The 14,070-nt window shown below is 48.8% G+C and overlaps 6 protein-coding genes across 6 annotated transcripts; 3 read left to right on the top strand and 3 right to left on the bottom strand.

The window, feature by feature from the left end:
* Nucleotides 1-793: 793 nt before the first annotated feature.
* KVR01_003546 (uncharacterized protein) lies at nt 794-3,371 on the bottom strand. The gene is made up of 7 exons (XM_044787867.1): nt 2,991-3,249; nt 2,856-2,936; nt 2,727-2,764; nt 2,304-2,497; nt 1,611-2,245; nt 1,366-1,518; nt 794-1,301 (listed from the first exon to the last, which is right to left on the bottom strand). The coding sequence occupies exons 1-7, from the start codon at nt 3,099-3,101 to the stop codon at nt 960-962; spliced, it is 1,554 nt and encodes a 517-aa protein (XP_044648561.1). The 5' UTR covers nt 3,102-3,249; the 3' UTR covers nt 794-959.
* A 296-nt stretch (nt 3,372-3,667) lies between these two features.
* On the top strand, nt 3,668-4,333 carry KVR01_002171 (uncharacterized protein). The gene is made up of 3 exons (XM_044792592.1): nt 3,668-3,949; nt 4,042-4,089; nt 4,152-4,333. Exons 1-3 carry the CDS (start codon nt 3,737-3,739, stop codon nt 4,227-4,229), a joined length of 339 nt encoding a protein of 112 aa, XP_044647186.1. The 5' UTR covers nt 3,668-3,736; the 3' UTR covers nt 4,230-4,333.
* Nucleotides 4,301-6,631, bottom strand: KVR01_002457 (uncharacterized protein; the record flags this gene model as incomplete). Its single annotated transcript, XM_044792389.1, has 5 exons — nt 4,301-4,570; nt 4,627-5,480; nt 5,879-6,058; nt 6,200-6,518; nt 6,620-6,631. The coding sequence occupies 5 exons, from the start codon at nt 6,629-6,631 to the stop codon at nt 4,301-4,303; spliced, it is 1,635 nt and encodes a 544-aa protein (XP_044647472.1).
* An 835-nt stretch (nt 6,632-7,466) lies between these two features.
* KVR01_003472 (uncharacterized protein) lies at nt 7,467-8,441 on the top strand. Its single transcript, XM_044783973.1, has 2 exons — nt 7,467-7,904; nt 7,956-8,441. Exons 1-2 carry the CDS (start codon nt 7,594-7,596, stop codon nt 8,176-8,178), a joined length of 534 nt encoding a protein of 177 aa, XP_044648487.1. The 5' UTR covers nt 7,467-7,593; the 3' UTR covers nt 8,179-8,441.
* An 875-nt stretch (nt 8,442-9,316) lies between these two features.
* On the bottom strand, nt 9,317-10,282 carry KVR01_003013 (uncharacterized protein; the record flags this gene model as incomplete). The annotated part of the gene is made up of 3 exons (XM_044781750.1): nt 9,317-9,442; nt 9,522-9,736; nt 9,793-10,282. 3 exons carry the CDS (start codon nt 10,280-10,282, stop codon nt 9,317-9,319), a joined length of 831 nt encoding a protein of 276 aa, XP_044648028.1.
* Nucleotides 10,283-11,848: 1,566 nt separating this feature from the next.
* On the top strand, nt 11,849-13,418 carry KVR01_003695 (uncharacterized protein; the record flags this gene model as incomplete). Its single annotated transcript, XM_044783719.1, has 2 exons — nt 11,849-11,878; nt 11,955-13,418. The coding sequence occupies 2 exons, from the start codon at nt 11,849-11,851 to the stop codon at nt 13,416-13,418; spliced, it is 1,494 nt and encodes a 497-aa protein (XP_044648710.1).
* Between the last annotated feature and the right edge of the window lie 652 nt (nt 13,419-14,070).

Consider the following 14,070-nt stretch of genomic DNA (forward strand, 5'->3'; position numbering starts at 1 on the left):
TGAATTATAGGCCACATTAATATTCTTAGGGTCATCCTTGAAATTCTGTGACAATAGTCTACTCTATATAAGGCGGTATTACCGGAGAGGTAACAACGGTTCCATTTTTTACGTCCACCTGTCACAATTTCTCTTCCTCGAATAATCTAGTAGTGCAGCCTGTAGTAGCGTCCGAAGTCTCTCGATGCGAAATAGTTTTCGTTGTGAGGGTACGTGTTGAGAAGCACTGTGTGTACAATAAGGGGCAGTGATCAAGGTCCCTACAGGGGTCTCCACAGGTCTCCAAAGTCCGAGGGGCAGCCTTCTTTTCTTCTATTCTTCCTTGGGCAGACCCACTTGCAAGATCCACACAGGTGCAGACATTGATATGTACGTCATACAGTTGAGACGGACCCGTGGAGTGGTCCGCCATAGACGCCCCGGCCAAAAGACCACAATTCCAGAGTCAGTCAACGTGGGTTGGCGCTAGATTTGTGACTCGTATGATGTCGACCGTGAGTAGGTCTTATCTGCCCTTTGACAGCATGTTTCCGGTGCTTCCTTCGCAAACTTCCGCTCGCGAGGGTGGTGCATCCCGGGCCGAGGAAAGCATAGACATAGCTTATGTATTTGTTAAATAACTGTAAACTTGAGGATTCACACATATTTTATACCTGAAGAGGATGGATTCTAATATGTTTGGTGTGTTGGAAACTCAATGTCCCAGGATTAGTATCACTTACTTCCTCCAGAGGTCCTGTCTTCGCCTGCCGTTATGCTGTACTCCTCACTATTATTCTGTATCTGGATCTTCTTTTACACTTCATATGATGCAGTCAAATTTTGAAGTAGTCAATAAACTTCAGCTGTAGATTAATGACGCTCTACAAAAGAGTAGGTCGGCCGGTTTGTGTTAGTCATTCTCGCCCTTCTGTCTCCAACACCGGCTTCGCGCTTCGTCCCGCAAGTCCATCCTTTGATCATGAGCATGTTTTAGTCGACTCCACCTTTTCACCTCTGTTGAGGTGCCCCTTTCCCCAGCCTGATGTCTGTGTCATCAGCCTTCGGAGGGGGCTAGCCATGATCTCCCTTTCCCCCATTTCAGTCTGTTCAGAAGCACGAATCGTTGTGCCCGAGATTATTGACCCGCTCTCCACGTCATTCTTCCTGGCTCTAGATATCCTTCGATTAAATATGAGCCAAATACACATAGTCACGAGAGTGAAGGCAACAGTAATCACTACGTAAATCCAGAACCACGGAGACATGATCTTCTCGCCTTGATCAGGACTCCAGTTGAAAAAGGTCATCGAAAAGACCGTCTGGACAGTGTAAGTCAGCAAACAGGGGCTTCTATGCCAGGTTCCACAGGACTCAAAGACTCACGGCAACAAAAGTAGCTGGTAGGAACACCATCGTCAGCACGGATATCGATCTCATCTGTCGGGAGTCAGCCTGCGTAGCCTTGGCGATTTCTATGTTCGTATTCGATATGTTGAGATTGGTCTGCGTATCCTCGTGACCAATGTTGTTCCATTCCTGCGTGTCTTGCGATCAGTCTCCGTCGTTTCAATCCGGTTCGCCGCCTAAGCCGGGCAATGCCAATTAATGGATGGGAATGAGTTACGAACCAGCTGTGCAGCTAGCACCATACCGTCTATAATATCAGTGCATTGTCTGATCTTCTGATCATATTCTCCCTCCAATTCCAGAAGACGTTGTCGAATTCGCTTCCCAGCATCCATGAAAAGGCGCTGTTCGAGGCCTTCGGAGCCTTGGGAGCCTCTGGCGAGTCTATCTTGAGCGAGTTGGTCGGAATGGGCGATTAAGTTTCCAAGCTCGTGCTTCCAGGTTTGTAAACCCCTCTTGAGGTCACTCGCTTCAAGCCACAATGCCATAAGATCTTCAGAATCTTCCTCAATCCCGGCTTCCTGCGTCGACGTCGTAGAATTACTACGCGTGAACCTCAAGGAGGGGCTGCCAGGGTGCTGTGGCTTGGCAATTTTCAGCGCTCGTTCGCTCAGTTTCCTGGTGATCGGTCCGACTAGGTCAAACTGACGCTTTCGCTCGATGTCACAAAATAGCGCAGGGATTGCAAGAGGGTGATAGACAACGTAGTTGCATTTCTTCAGGCGCCGGATTATCGTGTCCCGGATGGGCTCAGTACAACCGTACAGAACCGCCTTGGTTGACTGGCTGTCATGTGAGTATGTCACGGACAGTGCCATGTCCTCTTTCCATTCAGCAGATGAACGGCAATTATAGACTGTCATGCGGGTCCATATGTCAGTAATTGTGGTGTCATTACAATCATGTTTACTCACTTTGTAATTCTTCGCCACTGTCAGGATCTCTTGCAGATGTCACGCAACAAGCGGCTGTGGTATTGCGGTTGATCACCCTGGCAATTGACCGGTGAATTTGAAAAGTGGAGACGATTCTTGGGCAAAGGTTTGGTTCAAAAGGCAATTTGGAGACTTCGTTGCCTCTGAGTCTGCTTGTCGTCCTGCCGCCGAACCTATTTCGATATTGTGCAATCAGTGTCTCGTACTGGAATGAATCTGGCCATGGCCGAACAACTTGTTCTGAGTTTTGGGTGAATACCATCTCGCTGAGAGATAAGGATTTGATTTCATATACTATAAGGAATCAATTGTGCAGTTAAACGGGATGTGTTGATGTGGTGTCTGTAATTATGTGGAGCAATGTGCTTTTAATACACTTGAGCAAGCTGAACAACTACTCACAAGATTGTGACGCTTTTGTGCGGATACCTCGCGCTTCGCTTGTCATAGTCAATCACAGATATCAATTTGAGTGCCTGGAAGACAGTGCGAGAATCGAAAAATGTATGTACGTGAGATGTTGTAACTCACCTCGTGAATTGAATCCAGACATTCATGCCATTGGTCCGGCGTTAGAAGATTGGGGTATATCTTTGTTATTGAGCTGGTCTCCTTCGTCACAGTGAGCTAATTGCAAATTTCTAGCGTTTTATGATGGATTCTTACGTCAGGGTCCCCAGGAATGGAGATAATGGTGCTCTGCTTCGGCTCAGCTGGGAAACTCAGAACGCGCAGGTCCTCTCTCCCAAGAAGGAAATCGTCTTGAATCCACTCCATGTTTTGAAACGAAGGTAAACCTGTAGTGGTAAATGGAGAAATCACTGAGCGCAAATCGATTATTGTCAACGAGTGTGGAGCCAGAGAGATTTGAATACAGTTGGGGGACGATATTACTAGAGCATTCAAGTTTTCGGTGAGTGAAGATGCCTTATCATTGAGCCTCGATGAGGGGAAACGGTAGCGCTGACTTTCTGAACTCTGTTTATATCGCAGTATCTGCCGTGACACCCAAACGCCTACGAGACTCGAGGTCGGGAGAAGGCTGCGTGCGTTAGTTCGAGACGATGTGCACAATTGTGTGCCAAGTGGTCATCCGACTCTATCCCCCCTCCCCAAGAAGAACTGCAGAACCAAAGTGGAGAAAATCATTGGTGCGTGGGACTAGAGTTATGCAGGCAAGAGATAGTGTGAGTGGCATACCACCCACCATCGCCCTGCACATGCAGCTCCTGATACGGGGGCGGTCAGAAGTGAGTCTGCCTTAGCCGACGCCTTTTCACAGAAGTAAGCGCGCCACGGTTGCCTGGTGAGTTTATCTACATGGCAAGCGTGTGGGTGTGTACGAAACGCATCTCTCACCTGAACTCTAGTAACCTCGAAGTATAAGAAAGCCTCCCTCTGAAGCCGACACCATGACCCAAGCTCGCTCATCTAGCACCGTGACTGATTCGGGCTCAATGATTGGAAACATTTTCAAGAAGGCCCAATTTTGGAGATCATCCCACAACCATACGATGTCGAAAGAATGGGCTGAGCAGGCATTGCCACTGCGATACCTCGCCGATGACCCAATGGAGAGAGACCTTGACAGAATCCTCGGCAAGAAAGGCTGGGAGCCATTCAAAGTACGTCTAACCACCCATGTTTTTTCGACTCTGAGGTTCCTGAGATCAGGCTGTAGAATGAAAATTGCGAGTCTAGTCACTGACTTGAGAAGGTGGTTCAAGAACAACGCATTATTCGTGTCAGCAGGAAACTCACTGAGGTATGTGTATCACTGAGATCTAAGACAACTATGTAGACCCTAATTACTGAAAAACACCCAAGAAAGAGATTCAGGAGATCGTAGAAAATGGGAGGAACCACTATGAGCAAACCGGAGAAGCATTAGATGCCATGAGGTAGACGGACTCGGAAGAGGGTACCCATCCGGGGCCCTTGGATCTGGGAATATGTAGACTATCATCAGCCTTGTATTAGCCGCACAGAAATATCACCGCCTTTTGCCATATCGACCCTGTAAGATGTACCGTATCCCTGCTCTGTGTTCCCGTTTGTACCAAAGCCTGGGATTCGGCGTATTGACGATCCTGCTGGCAGTTTTCCAGCATGCGACGTAGTTGTGCGCGTACAATGGCGCTGGTTTCTCTTTTCGTCTTGATAACGAGCATCTTCGTTTGAATATAATCCAGAAATTCTTTGAGAAAGGGGGTGCAACGTTGGTTTTGTCTCAATGTGTCTGTCCACTGGGAATAAGGAGTAAGTTTCGACTCTCCAAATACTGATAGACTTCAGCACTCACAGCGACTACGCTCGTTTTGACGGTGCCGTAATCCCTTGACCAAGGATTGAAGCGCCCTCTCCTGTGTATGGAGTAGAAGCTATCCTCTTGGAACCTCTTCCGGGTCACCTTCTCCTTCATTCTGCTTTGCTCAAACTCGAGCACCCCTTCACTGCCCAACAGGATCCAAGTTATGAACTCCAGATAGACACATCCAAGTGACCACACATCGAATGGGCGTGACACCAGGGGCTCATCCTCATCGTGCGAGACCTCAATTTCCGGTGCGGCGTATGTAATCGTCCTTGGTACCGCTTTGGCCGGTTGCTTTGTCGTCTTTGCGTTGTGGAAGGCGGTTACGCCAAAATCAGTAATTTTGAGCACACCGCCCTCGTACTCATTGTCCTCGTCACTGAACCAGAGGATATTATCCGGCTTGATATCGCCATGTCTTCCATGTATCTTATCGTCACGGTGGTCGTTTAATCCTGCATTCGCTTCTATGTGGAGCATTTCGTGCTGAGGATCCACATCTACCAGTTCTTGCACCGATATCTGGGCATTGTGAATCCCACACAAACCATCCGCAAGGCCGTGACACTGTTGGGCAAGCCAGCAGATTGAGTCGTGTGTCAGCCCTGGAGATTCGTTCTTCCAGAAGTCTGACAATGTTCCCCCTTCAGCCCAATTGAAAAGCAGATGATACTTATCCTGGTATTTGAAAGCTGTTACTGCAGTGACTAGGTGCTTATTGGGCCTGATCTTCATTAGGGCTTTGACTTCCAGCTTAAAGGTGACCTCATCCTTAGCCTCTAGGACCTTCAAAGCAAAGGGCGTGTTCTCTCTGTCAGTTGTCGGCTTTTTCGCGTTAGCTTCTATCACAAGGACCAACAAGAGAGTGGTGGGTTTATCTTTGTGCTATCTTTGAATCGATGATGTGCATGATGGACTTCCACTCGGAAAACCTCTGAGTTCCCGTAATGTATCCGTTTACATTTCATCAAAGGCAAGATACTGTGGCTAGGAACTTCAGTGACTCGAAGCTGGATCGGCCAGTTCTCCAGAACCACAGCCTTGACCTGCCTCTGCAACTGGCCAAAATAGTTGACTTGGGAGGCTGACCATGTCCTGAAACAGTCTACAGGTACAATCGAACCATCTTTGCTCTTCCTCCCAAATTGAGAATCCACGCCCTGTACCTCAATTTGAGAAAGTGGTAACTCATCGTCATGCACACGATCTTGCATGAGGTGTCCGAGCAATGAAGGCTCACCCATCAAGACGATGATGGCAAAGACAGATCGGGCATTTCGTGTACCAAACACATAGTCCAACACGTTAGATAATGACTTGTTGGACGGTAAATGTTTGAGTCCTTCCCAGTATTCTTCGACGTTGTGCCTGTCGATCAGATCATCGACAGCACTCCTGGGAAGAAAAGCTTTTATATCCCCTGGGAGGTTGTTAGCTCATTAGCATGCGTTGGCACAATGAAGAGGCCCTCAGTTTTAGGAATCTGAAAAACTTTCAGGTTGTAAAACGAATTCCTCTCGGTGATGGCATGAGCCTTTTTGCATGAAATCAAGTCGCCTACCTGTGCCATATTCAGACGGACGAAAGCGGCTTTGCAGTTGAGACCAGAGGGAGAGGCTCTGGGTAGTGCCAGAGGTCGTTGAAACAGACAGGATTTGATTCAAGGCAATTTGTGGAGAATGATATGTCGGGGACTCTGTGAAGGGATTGCCGCTCATGGATGGGCCGCCCTTGGGACTATGACATGGGCTGTCCTCGGGTATAGAAAAGGAAACTCGGCGGCCACTGCTTGGGCTACCCGGGGCCAAAAGCTGATTCGAATCATTAAAGGGGTCGAAATTTGGCTTTCCACTCTGAGGCTTTTGAAACGACGATGAGCTCTATAGTCCTGTGAGTACTGGGGTGTTCAAGATGGCAGAGCACCGTAAATGTTTCTCGTAGTCGCACAAAAGCATGAAAGGGGCTTGTATGGATCGATTACCTTGCGCATCATTATCTCAGGTTGATAAGACACAACGTGCCTCGGGTAGTATAGGAACGTAGCGTTGAAAATTGACAGTGTACCGAAGAACTCGGGGATTCTCGATGTTCATCAGCATCTCCTTCAACGAGGGTGAGATGTGTAAGCCTTTATGAATGACATCTTGTACAAGCAAATTCTCTTCTCGGCTGCATAAAGCCGGCCCGCACCTCCCACCGGCTGACACACTCAGAAAATGCAGCACCAAGAAGATTTTCAGCAGTAGCAGAGCCCGCTGTCCTTTTCCGCTCTATTGCAAAAGGCTGAGAGGTACTGTAACAATCCATTGCCCGCGAACAGGTGGCTTGCGCAGACAATCCACTAGCGCATCCCCCGCGCAGCACACCCAACTCTTCGGCCACCGGTGCGCCGTTGGAAAGCCACCTAGGTCTCTGCTGAGTCCAGGTGCCTCAATCGGAGGGTCACAGGAGTGGGGTGTGGAAAGTTTGGGGGGAGATTCCTTGGATTAGGCTACATATAGTATGTATGAGGTGTAGTGACTCTCGTAAGCGACATCACTATCATGCATCCATGGTAAGGCAACTGCCCCTGATTGAATGGCGAAGGCAGCAGCTCTGCGGCGTGGGTGATATCGCACCAACAAAAGGAGGCGCTGACCACGGGGGGTGGGGGACCAAAGTCCGAGTGATTGCCTTCGGGCGTTCAAGGGCAGAATTGGGTTGCCTCCAATATTGCATACGCGGCGGACATTGGCTCCGTGGCACCACACCAGCCCTCATGAAAGTGGCCAACAACATTGGATGCAGCCCTCTGACAGTGCTCGCGTGATGTGACTGGCTGTCTTGCTGACCGACTCTGCAGGGCACTGCGCGTGCTTAGTACATGCGGCTGGTCGGGTTTCACACCCTCTTTATACCTGACCTGCCTGCATCTCACCCGCCCGGGAATCAGCAAAAGCACAAGGTGGCGGTAGGATGGTCAAAAGGGTGGACGACCCATTCGGTCCACCCGCCCAGTGTTTCCAAACTGGCTCAGGTTCCCCTCAATTCTCCACAGCTTTGCGACAGACCGTCGCGTCTCTTGAGCGTGTCCCAGCCCACGGTTCTCTGAGAATTCAAATACGTCAGAGTCCAGGGACTAAAGATATACCTCTATTCTCTGTGAATACAGAGATATCTCTATTCCCTGAGCGCTCCGCCACATATGCATTCTCTGGGAACACTGGCAACGAATACGTGGCAGGGCCCCACCCCTATTTCAAGTTCGGTATAATGTCGTCCTACGTGTATGACTTACCCATCTTCCATCGATGTACCAATGCTAATTCGCCCCAAAGGACCGTTTGGTACGAGTCTGACTGGAACCCATCGAATCGTCATCGGCGACAGCGTCGGGAGGAGACGGTTATCTCCACCAGGAACGTCAACCCATCGAAGCTGGAAGGGATGCTTGAGGATATCTTCAGAGGCGCATATGATGTGAAGCTGAGGCATGACACTTTCACAGTGGTTGCTAAAAGGCGATTATCACACGGCGAAATTCAAAGCTGTTCTTGGTGACCTGTGGTGGATTCTTCTTACAGGCGTCCCGCTCCCAGTGATTTCCCTTGTAGATGACTGTCAGGGTTGTAGATATGTAATCAAGTTGTGAATGGTCGCTCTATCATATGAAACCACTCTGAAAACTCAATCATCTCAGTCTTCTGAGCTTCTGAGGATTGCCACATCCATAATACTGGGGGAATTGAGTGTTCAAAGCGTTTTCACATAGAACGAGCGGAGGATATCACCACAAATAGTGTTACATTCATTCCGATTTCAAATGTCTGAGCACGATTTGGAAATTGTTCATGCCCCCAAATGTTGGATAAGGACAGTGGGACCAGACCCTTCCGCAGTTGTCTTTTCAGCTGGGTCGTAATTCCTATCAGCCGACATGGAATCCCATGAGCACGTATCAAAACCTTGGAAGATACTGATGGCTGGTTTGAAATTGCTCCCGCTCACTCATACTCGGATCTGGAAATGGGGTTGATCCAGCCGGATCCGCCAGCTGCCCAGGTGTGGCCGCAAAGATGGAAGCTTTTTCAGCTCGGCTTCAGCTATATTATAATTATAATTATTAAGTTAGAGTAATAGGATTCAGCCCACCCTCTAATTTAACCTACCCTTTATATCTATAATTACGTTAGGTTTACCTTTTATATAAAATATATTTTCCTTATAATAAACTTTTCTTTCTTTTTTAAATTTTATAAATATTATTTTTATTTATTAATAAAATAATATATTAAGAATAATATAATTGTAATCTTTAATATAATTATTAATAAAATCTAGGTTTAAAAAACTTTATTTTATTTTAATATTTTAAAAGAATACTTTATAAATTATATTAAAATATTTAAAACTATTTTAATATAATATAAAGTTTTAAAAAACTATATTTTATATTAATATTTTAAAAAAATACTTTATAAATAATATTAAAATACTTAAAGCTATTTTAATATAATATAAATATAGTGGATAAATTAGTTGTAGTGCTAAGAGAGCCTGCTCTTAAATAGGATGCCTTCCCACACCAGAATATAAATGTCTATTCACTTCTTTGTGACATGAAATAAACCGTACCGGTGCACTCTTCATAGCGAAATTACGCTAGTCGGTATTAGGGGTGTGTGCAGAGAGGTCTTGTTTACTCGTCTGACCAGTCGTACTCGTCGTCCAGGACGGCTGCACGAGCTGGCACGGCTGCCCTGAGAAACTCGTCTTTCCTGAAAGCCTCCGGCCAGCCGTGCTCAATGTACAGCCGTTTCATTGCCTGCAACCTGTCAGTTTCAGATATTTTGAATGCCACACTCGGCAGCATTCGGAATGTGTAGTCGTGATCGGGAATTCACCTTGGCATCCGGGTCCTTCGCGGCCCTGATCGCCGCCCCAAAGTTTCCCGCCGTAGGTGCTGGGACCAGTTTCAGAGACGAGATTTCCTTGTACATCTTGTCGAAGAAGATCTGAAATGAAAGCGCTTTTGCGCTGAGCCACGGCTCGTCGCCTTCAGCCTCGGGAGGGGCGTCATCGTACAAGTAGTACTCATCGCCCTGAGGATAGACACATCCTGTGATTCCGTCAGCATGCCTTACAGTAGGAGTGAGATCGTAAGGAAAGTCAAACCTCGTTCCGTGTCGATGAGCCAAATCACTCCGATTTGCGCTTCATCATACGTCAAGGATACCATGTGCGGCGGCACGGGCTTGTCAAAAGGTGCCAGCCCAAGCATAGCAAACGGCCGTTTGTGCCAGTCTGGATCCGTGTCCTTTTCGGGCTGCCACTTGTTTTTGAGGTAGGACAGAGCCTTGGTCTCATAGTAGACCACCGCATCGTCAACGGCCTCGTCGCTGCCGGGCGGACCCGCTCTCGGGTACGGCAGGTGTCGCAAAAGGTCAATGATTGTCTCGGACCGGCCCAGGGTCCGCAGCGCGTCGACGTTGAGTTCCGCATCGGTCCATCCCGCCTCATCTGGGGCCTGGAGGGCTTCCGGGTGCAGATGACCCATGTCCACGAGCAGCTTGTAGTGGCGCTTCACAAGTGAGACGAAAGCATCGCGATCGTAGCCGAAGACTTGGGGACGATCTCGGGTAGACATCTTCTTGCGACGAAACATTGTTGCATACATATGTAGCTTCAAGGGAGGAGTAACGCGTAAGGGCTGCTCTTGGAGTTTTGAGACGAGACAGTTCTTCTTAAGGCAAGCCTACTTTCAGATGTCCAGGAGGCAAGGAGGAAGCGGGGTTAACGCATGGCTAAAAACAAAAATGTCCGCTCGTTTGTTACACAAGTTAATTACATGCTACATAAGTACTTAAACAATAAGCTCACTTGGACTTATAGGGGAATGATAGATGATAGAGACTAGAACATAAGGAGATAAGTGGTTTCGTTTTTAATCCCCGTACATATAAACTGTATGTGGCGCCTTCATATAGTGGTAAACGCTTAAGACCTTGTGTTTAAAGGAAATATGGTGCTAATAGCAGTATAGAGAGAATAAAGTACGTCTGTGGGCACGTGGCCTCAGCCTCGTGCCGCACAGACAAGGCTTGAAGGCATCACTCCCGACGGCGCCGTTGATCGTCGACGCGGAATTCGGGTGATTCCATGCAGACGACAATGCGCTGGCCGACAAAGTTCCTACGTCAACCTGCAGCACATGCTTGCAGATCACATATACTAGCTGGGCTACATATGTACTTCCTGTCTACCTAGGTATATAATTTCTATAGACGACTTCTCTATGAAACATTGTTTAATATGATGACATCCTATCAAAAGGTATCCCATCGGGGGGCTTCCTATGCGTCATAGGATTTTAGGGAGGAGATGCCGTGGTCCTAGCGGACACCAGAGCAGAGCTCGTAGTGGTCTGAATTCCCAACTGCGTGCTTAAGTGGACGAGAGCACGCCAGCAACCTCTTACCAGTCATCATCATACGGGCATGACATCTGGTGCCCCACGGGGTAGAGGCACAATGCCGCGACCCCGGCTCAGCACATGGTACGACGCGAACATTAACATGCTGCCAGATGGCTGGTCAGGGATGCCCCCCTTGTCCGGGATGATTTTCGCCGATTTTTCAGCGCGGCTAATCAGAGGCGTTGTTTAGAAATACAGGTTTGGAGTAAAGTGAGAACCATCTTGAGTCAAGGTTTCAATACACCGCTGAGCACAATTCGGGCCGTTACCTAGAAACTTTTGTCAAATGCATTTATGATTCTAACCATCAGCTGACTAGTGGTCCCTAAGCTCGAGGGCCACTTTAGGTGGATCACACCCACACTAGCTGGCATGGTACATGTCATTACACGAGTCAGCATCGATCTTGCAGATCATGATCACACTTTAGAAGCCAGCCTTCGGTTTCGATGCGTGGCGGCACCAGTAAGTATTGGGTACAGTGGTTCCCCCCTCCTGAAACATACGACTCGGGCAGCGATCTTGTCACAATACAGTTGATGGGTCATTATGGCTGGGGAGGAAAGGGTAGCAGGAACATCATTCACCCTTTCGGACTCCCGCATGCGGCTCCCGTTTCTGTAACCCTGGGAAATCAGCAAGTAGAGTTATAAAGTATTACATTCATCTTTTGTTCTTATGCCTGTTCACTATCTGCGTTTCTTGCCAGATATCAGCGGATCGAGTCGAATTCATGGCCACAATGCAAAGCGCAGAATGGCCCGCACCGCCGAAGGTACTCATACTGTCGGCCGTCTTGGTTGTGTACCTAGTCTACAATTATGTGATCTTTCCAACCCCTCGTTCAGTCGCCAAGTTACAGTTCCTTAACAGCCCGCCCGGCGAATGGTTCCCCTATCTTCGGGCGCTTTACCGAAACACGTTGGATCTGAAGAAGACGCTCTACCTGCACCACACACAGCACAAAGATGAGACCGTTCGTGTCCCCATCTTAGGTCCAGGCCAAGACAAGTTGATCCTGCTGCCCTCTTCCCAAAGAAAATGGCTTGTCGATCAGCCCGACTCTGTCGTGAGCATGCACGATCAGACCACCAACCATTTTCAGTGGAACTTGGGCACCGTCTATCCCACACGAGACCACAACAATGTTCCCATCCACATCATACAAACCAAGCTCACGCGTGAGATCGGTAACCTGATCCCGGACCTTGCGGAGGAGCTGGATCTCGCACTGAAGAAACGCTGGGGTGTTAGCACCGAGTGGAAGGAGGTGGGAGTCTACGACACGCTGAGGCTCATCATTGGCCAGGCAATCAATCGGATCTTCATTGGGGAATCATACTGCCGGAATGAAGAAGTGCTTCACACCGGCTTTAGGTATGCGCAGGTTATACCGCTGGGAGCGAATATGCTCTGGCTGATTCCAAACCCGCTGCGGCGTCTGCTGGCACCTTTGGTGACCCTGCCATCCCGCTACTACGAGAAAAAGTGGTTCAAGCTCACCATGGGCGAGGTCCACAGAAGATTGGACGCCAGAGGCAAGGGAGACGCAGGCAGAAACGACTTTTTGAGCTGGCTCATTACCTACGGAGAAACCCATGGTGACCCTTACCTCTTGGATCCAGAAGTCCTTTCAGCGCGGATCTTGCTCCTTAACGCCTTCGCACTGCACACCAATGTTTTTGCAATCATGCACATGGTCCTTGACATCGTCGGCTCCGGCGCCGAGCAAGGTTCCAAGTACGTTGCCGAGCTTCGCCAAGAGATCAGCGACGTTCGCGCGGCCCACAGCGAGGACGAGGGATGGAACAAGCGATCACTGGCCAAACTCGAGAAGATGGACAGCTGCTTCCGGGAGAGCCAGCGCATAAACACCATATTGAGCTTGGGCCCCTTGCGTATCGTCGGGAAGGACGGCGCTACGACGCCTTCCGGCATCTACGTGCCGCCGGGCTATCAAGTTGGCATCCCAGCGTACTCGATCCACTACGATACAGACATCTACGGATCTGACGCAGAGGCTTTCAACCCGTTCCGTTTCTACAACAGAAGGAAGGACGCACAGAATTCTGGCGATAACTTGAAGGGGGCGAGGCAGGCGTGGGCGACCACATCCTCCGACTACCTGTCCTTTGGGGCTGGCTTGAACAGCTGTCCTGGACGATTCTTTGCTGCTGGAATGTTGAAGGTGTTGATGGCGGAGATCCTGGAGAAATACGAGTTTGAGTTCCAAGAGAAAAGACAAGAGAATATGTGGTTTGGAACGAATCACGTTCCGCCAATGAACGCCAAGATGAGAATCAGGAGGAGACATCAAGAGGTGTAAGATGAGGCTAGCACTTATTGTTTCTGTCAAACAATGCCAAGTTATCAAAATGACGTAGCAGTATGCAGAACCTTACAAGTCTGCAAATCTGAAGCATCGCCTGAAGTCAATTTCGAGCTACAAATTTGAATTTGAGTATGCGCCAGGTGCGCAAACGAGGGCGCCTGGAGAGGCCATCCCAACAGAGTATTAAAATTTTGAGACATAGGATTGCATCTCAAGGGTTCTCAGATGCTTGCATGCTCTGGGCACGGATCCCTGGGGTTTTCTTTCAATGACAAGGCTCTGTTCTCGCAACTTTGATGCTTTTGGCAAGACTAGGCACCTCTCGGATCCGTAAGCCCCGGTCAGCTTAATCCAATTTTGCCCTACTGAGGTCGAGATAAGATCATTTGAAGACAATATGCCACGTCTGACTACATGTTTTTGACCACAGCATGTGTTGAACGTCCCTCTCCGCCTCCCACTGCAAAAGTACCAGCGTGCCAGGGTCAGGGCCTGGCACTGCACCGAAAGCTGCCCACCACCCGAGAGTTTGACGGCGGCGTCCCTGCCGAGCTAAACTACCTAGGTAATGATTATCCGTGGAGGCAGAGTGAGCGAATTTTGTGAATCACCTGGTTCCCATGGCAGTGGGACCATGGCAGTGGAG

Source organism: Diaporthe batatas, assembly GCF_019321695.1.
Source record: "Diaporthe batatas strain CRI 302-4 chromosome Unknown Contig00003, whole genome shotgun sequence".
NCBI lineage: Eukaryota > Fungi > Ascomycota > Sordariomycetes > Diaporthales > Diaporthaceae > Diaporthe > Diaporthe batatas.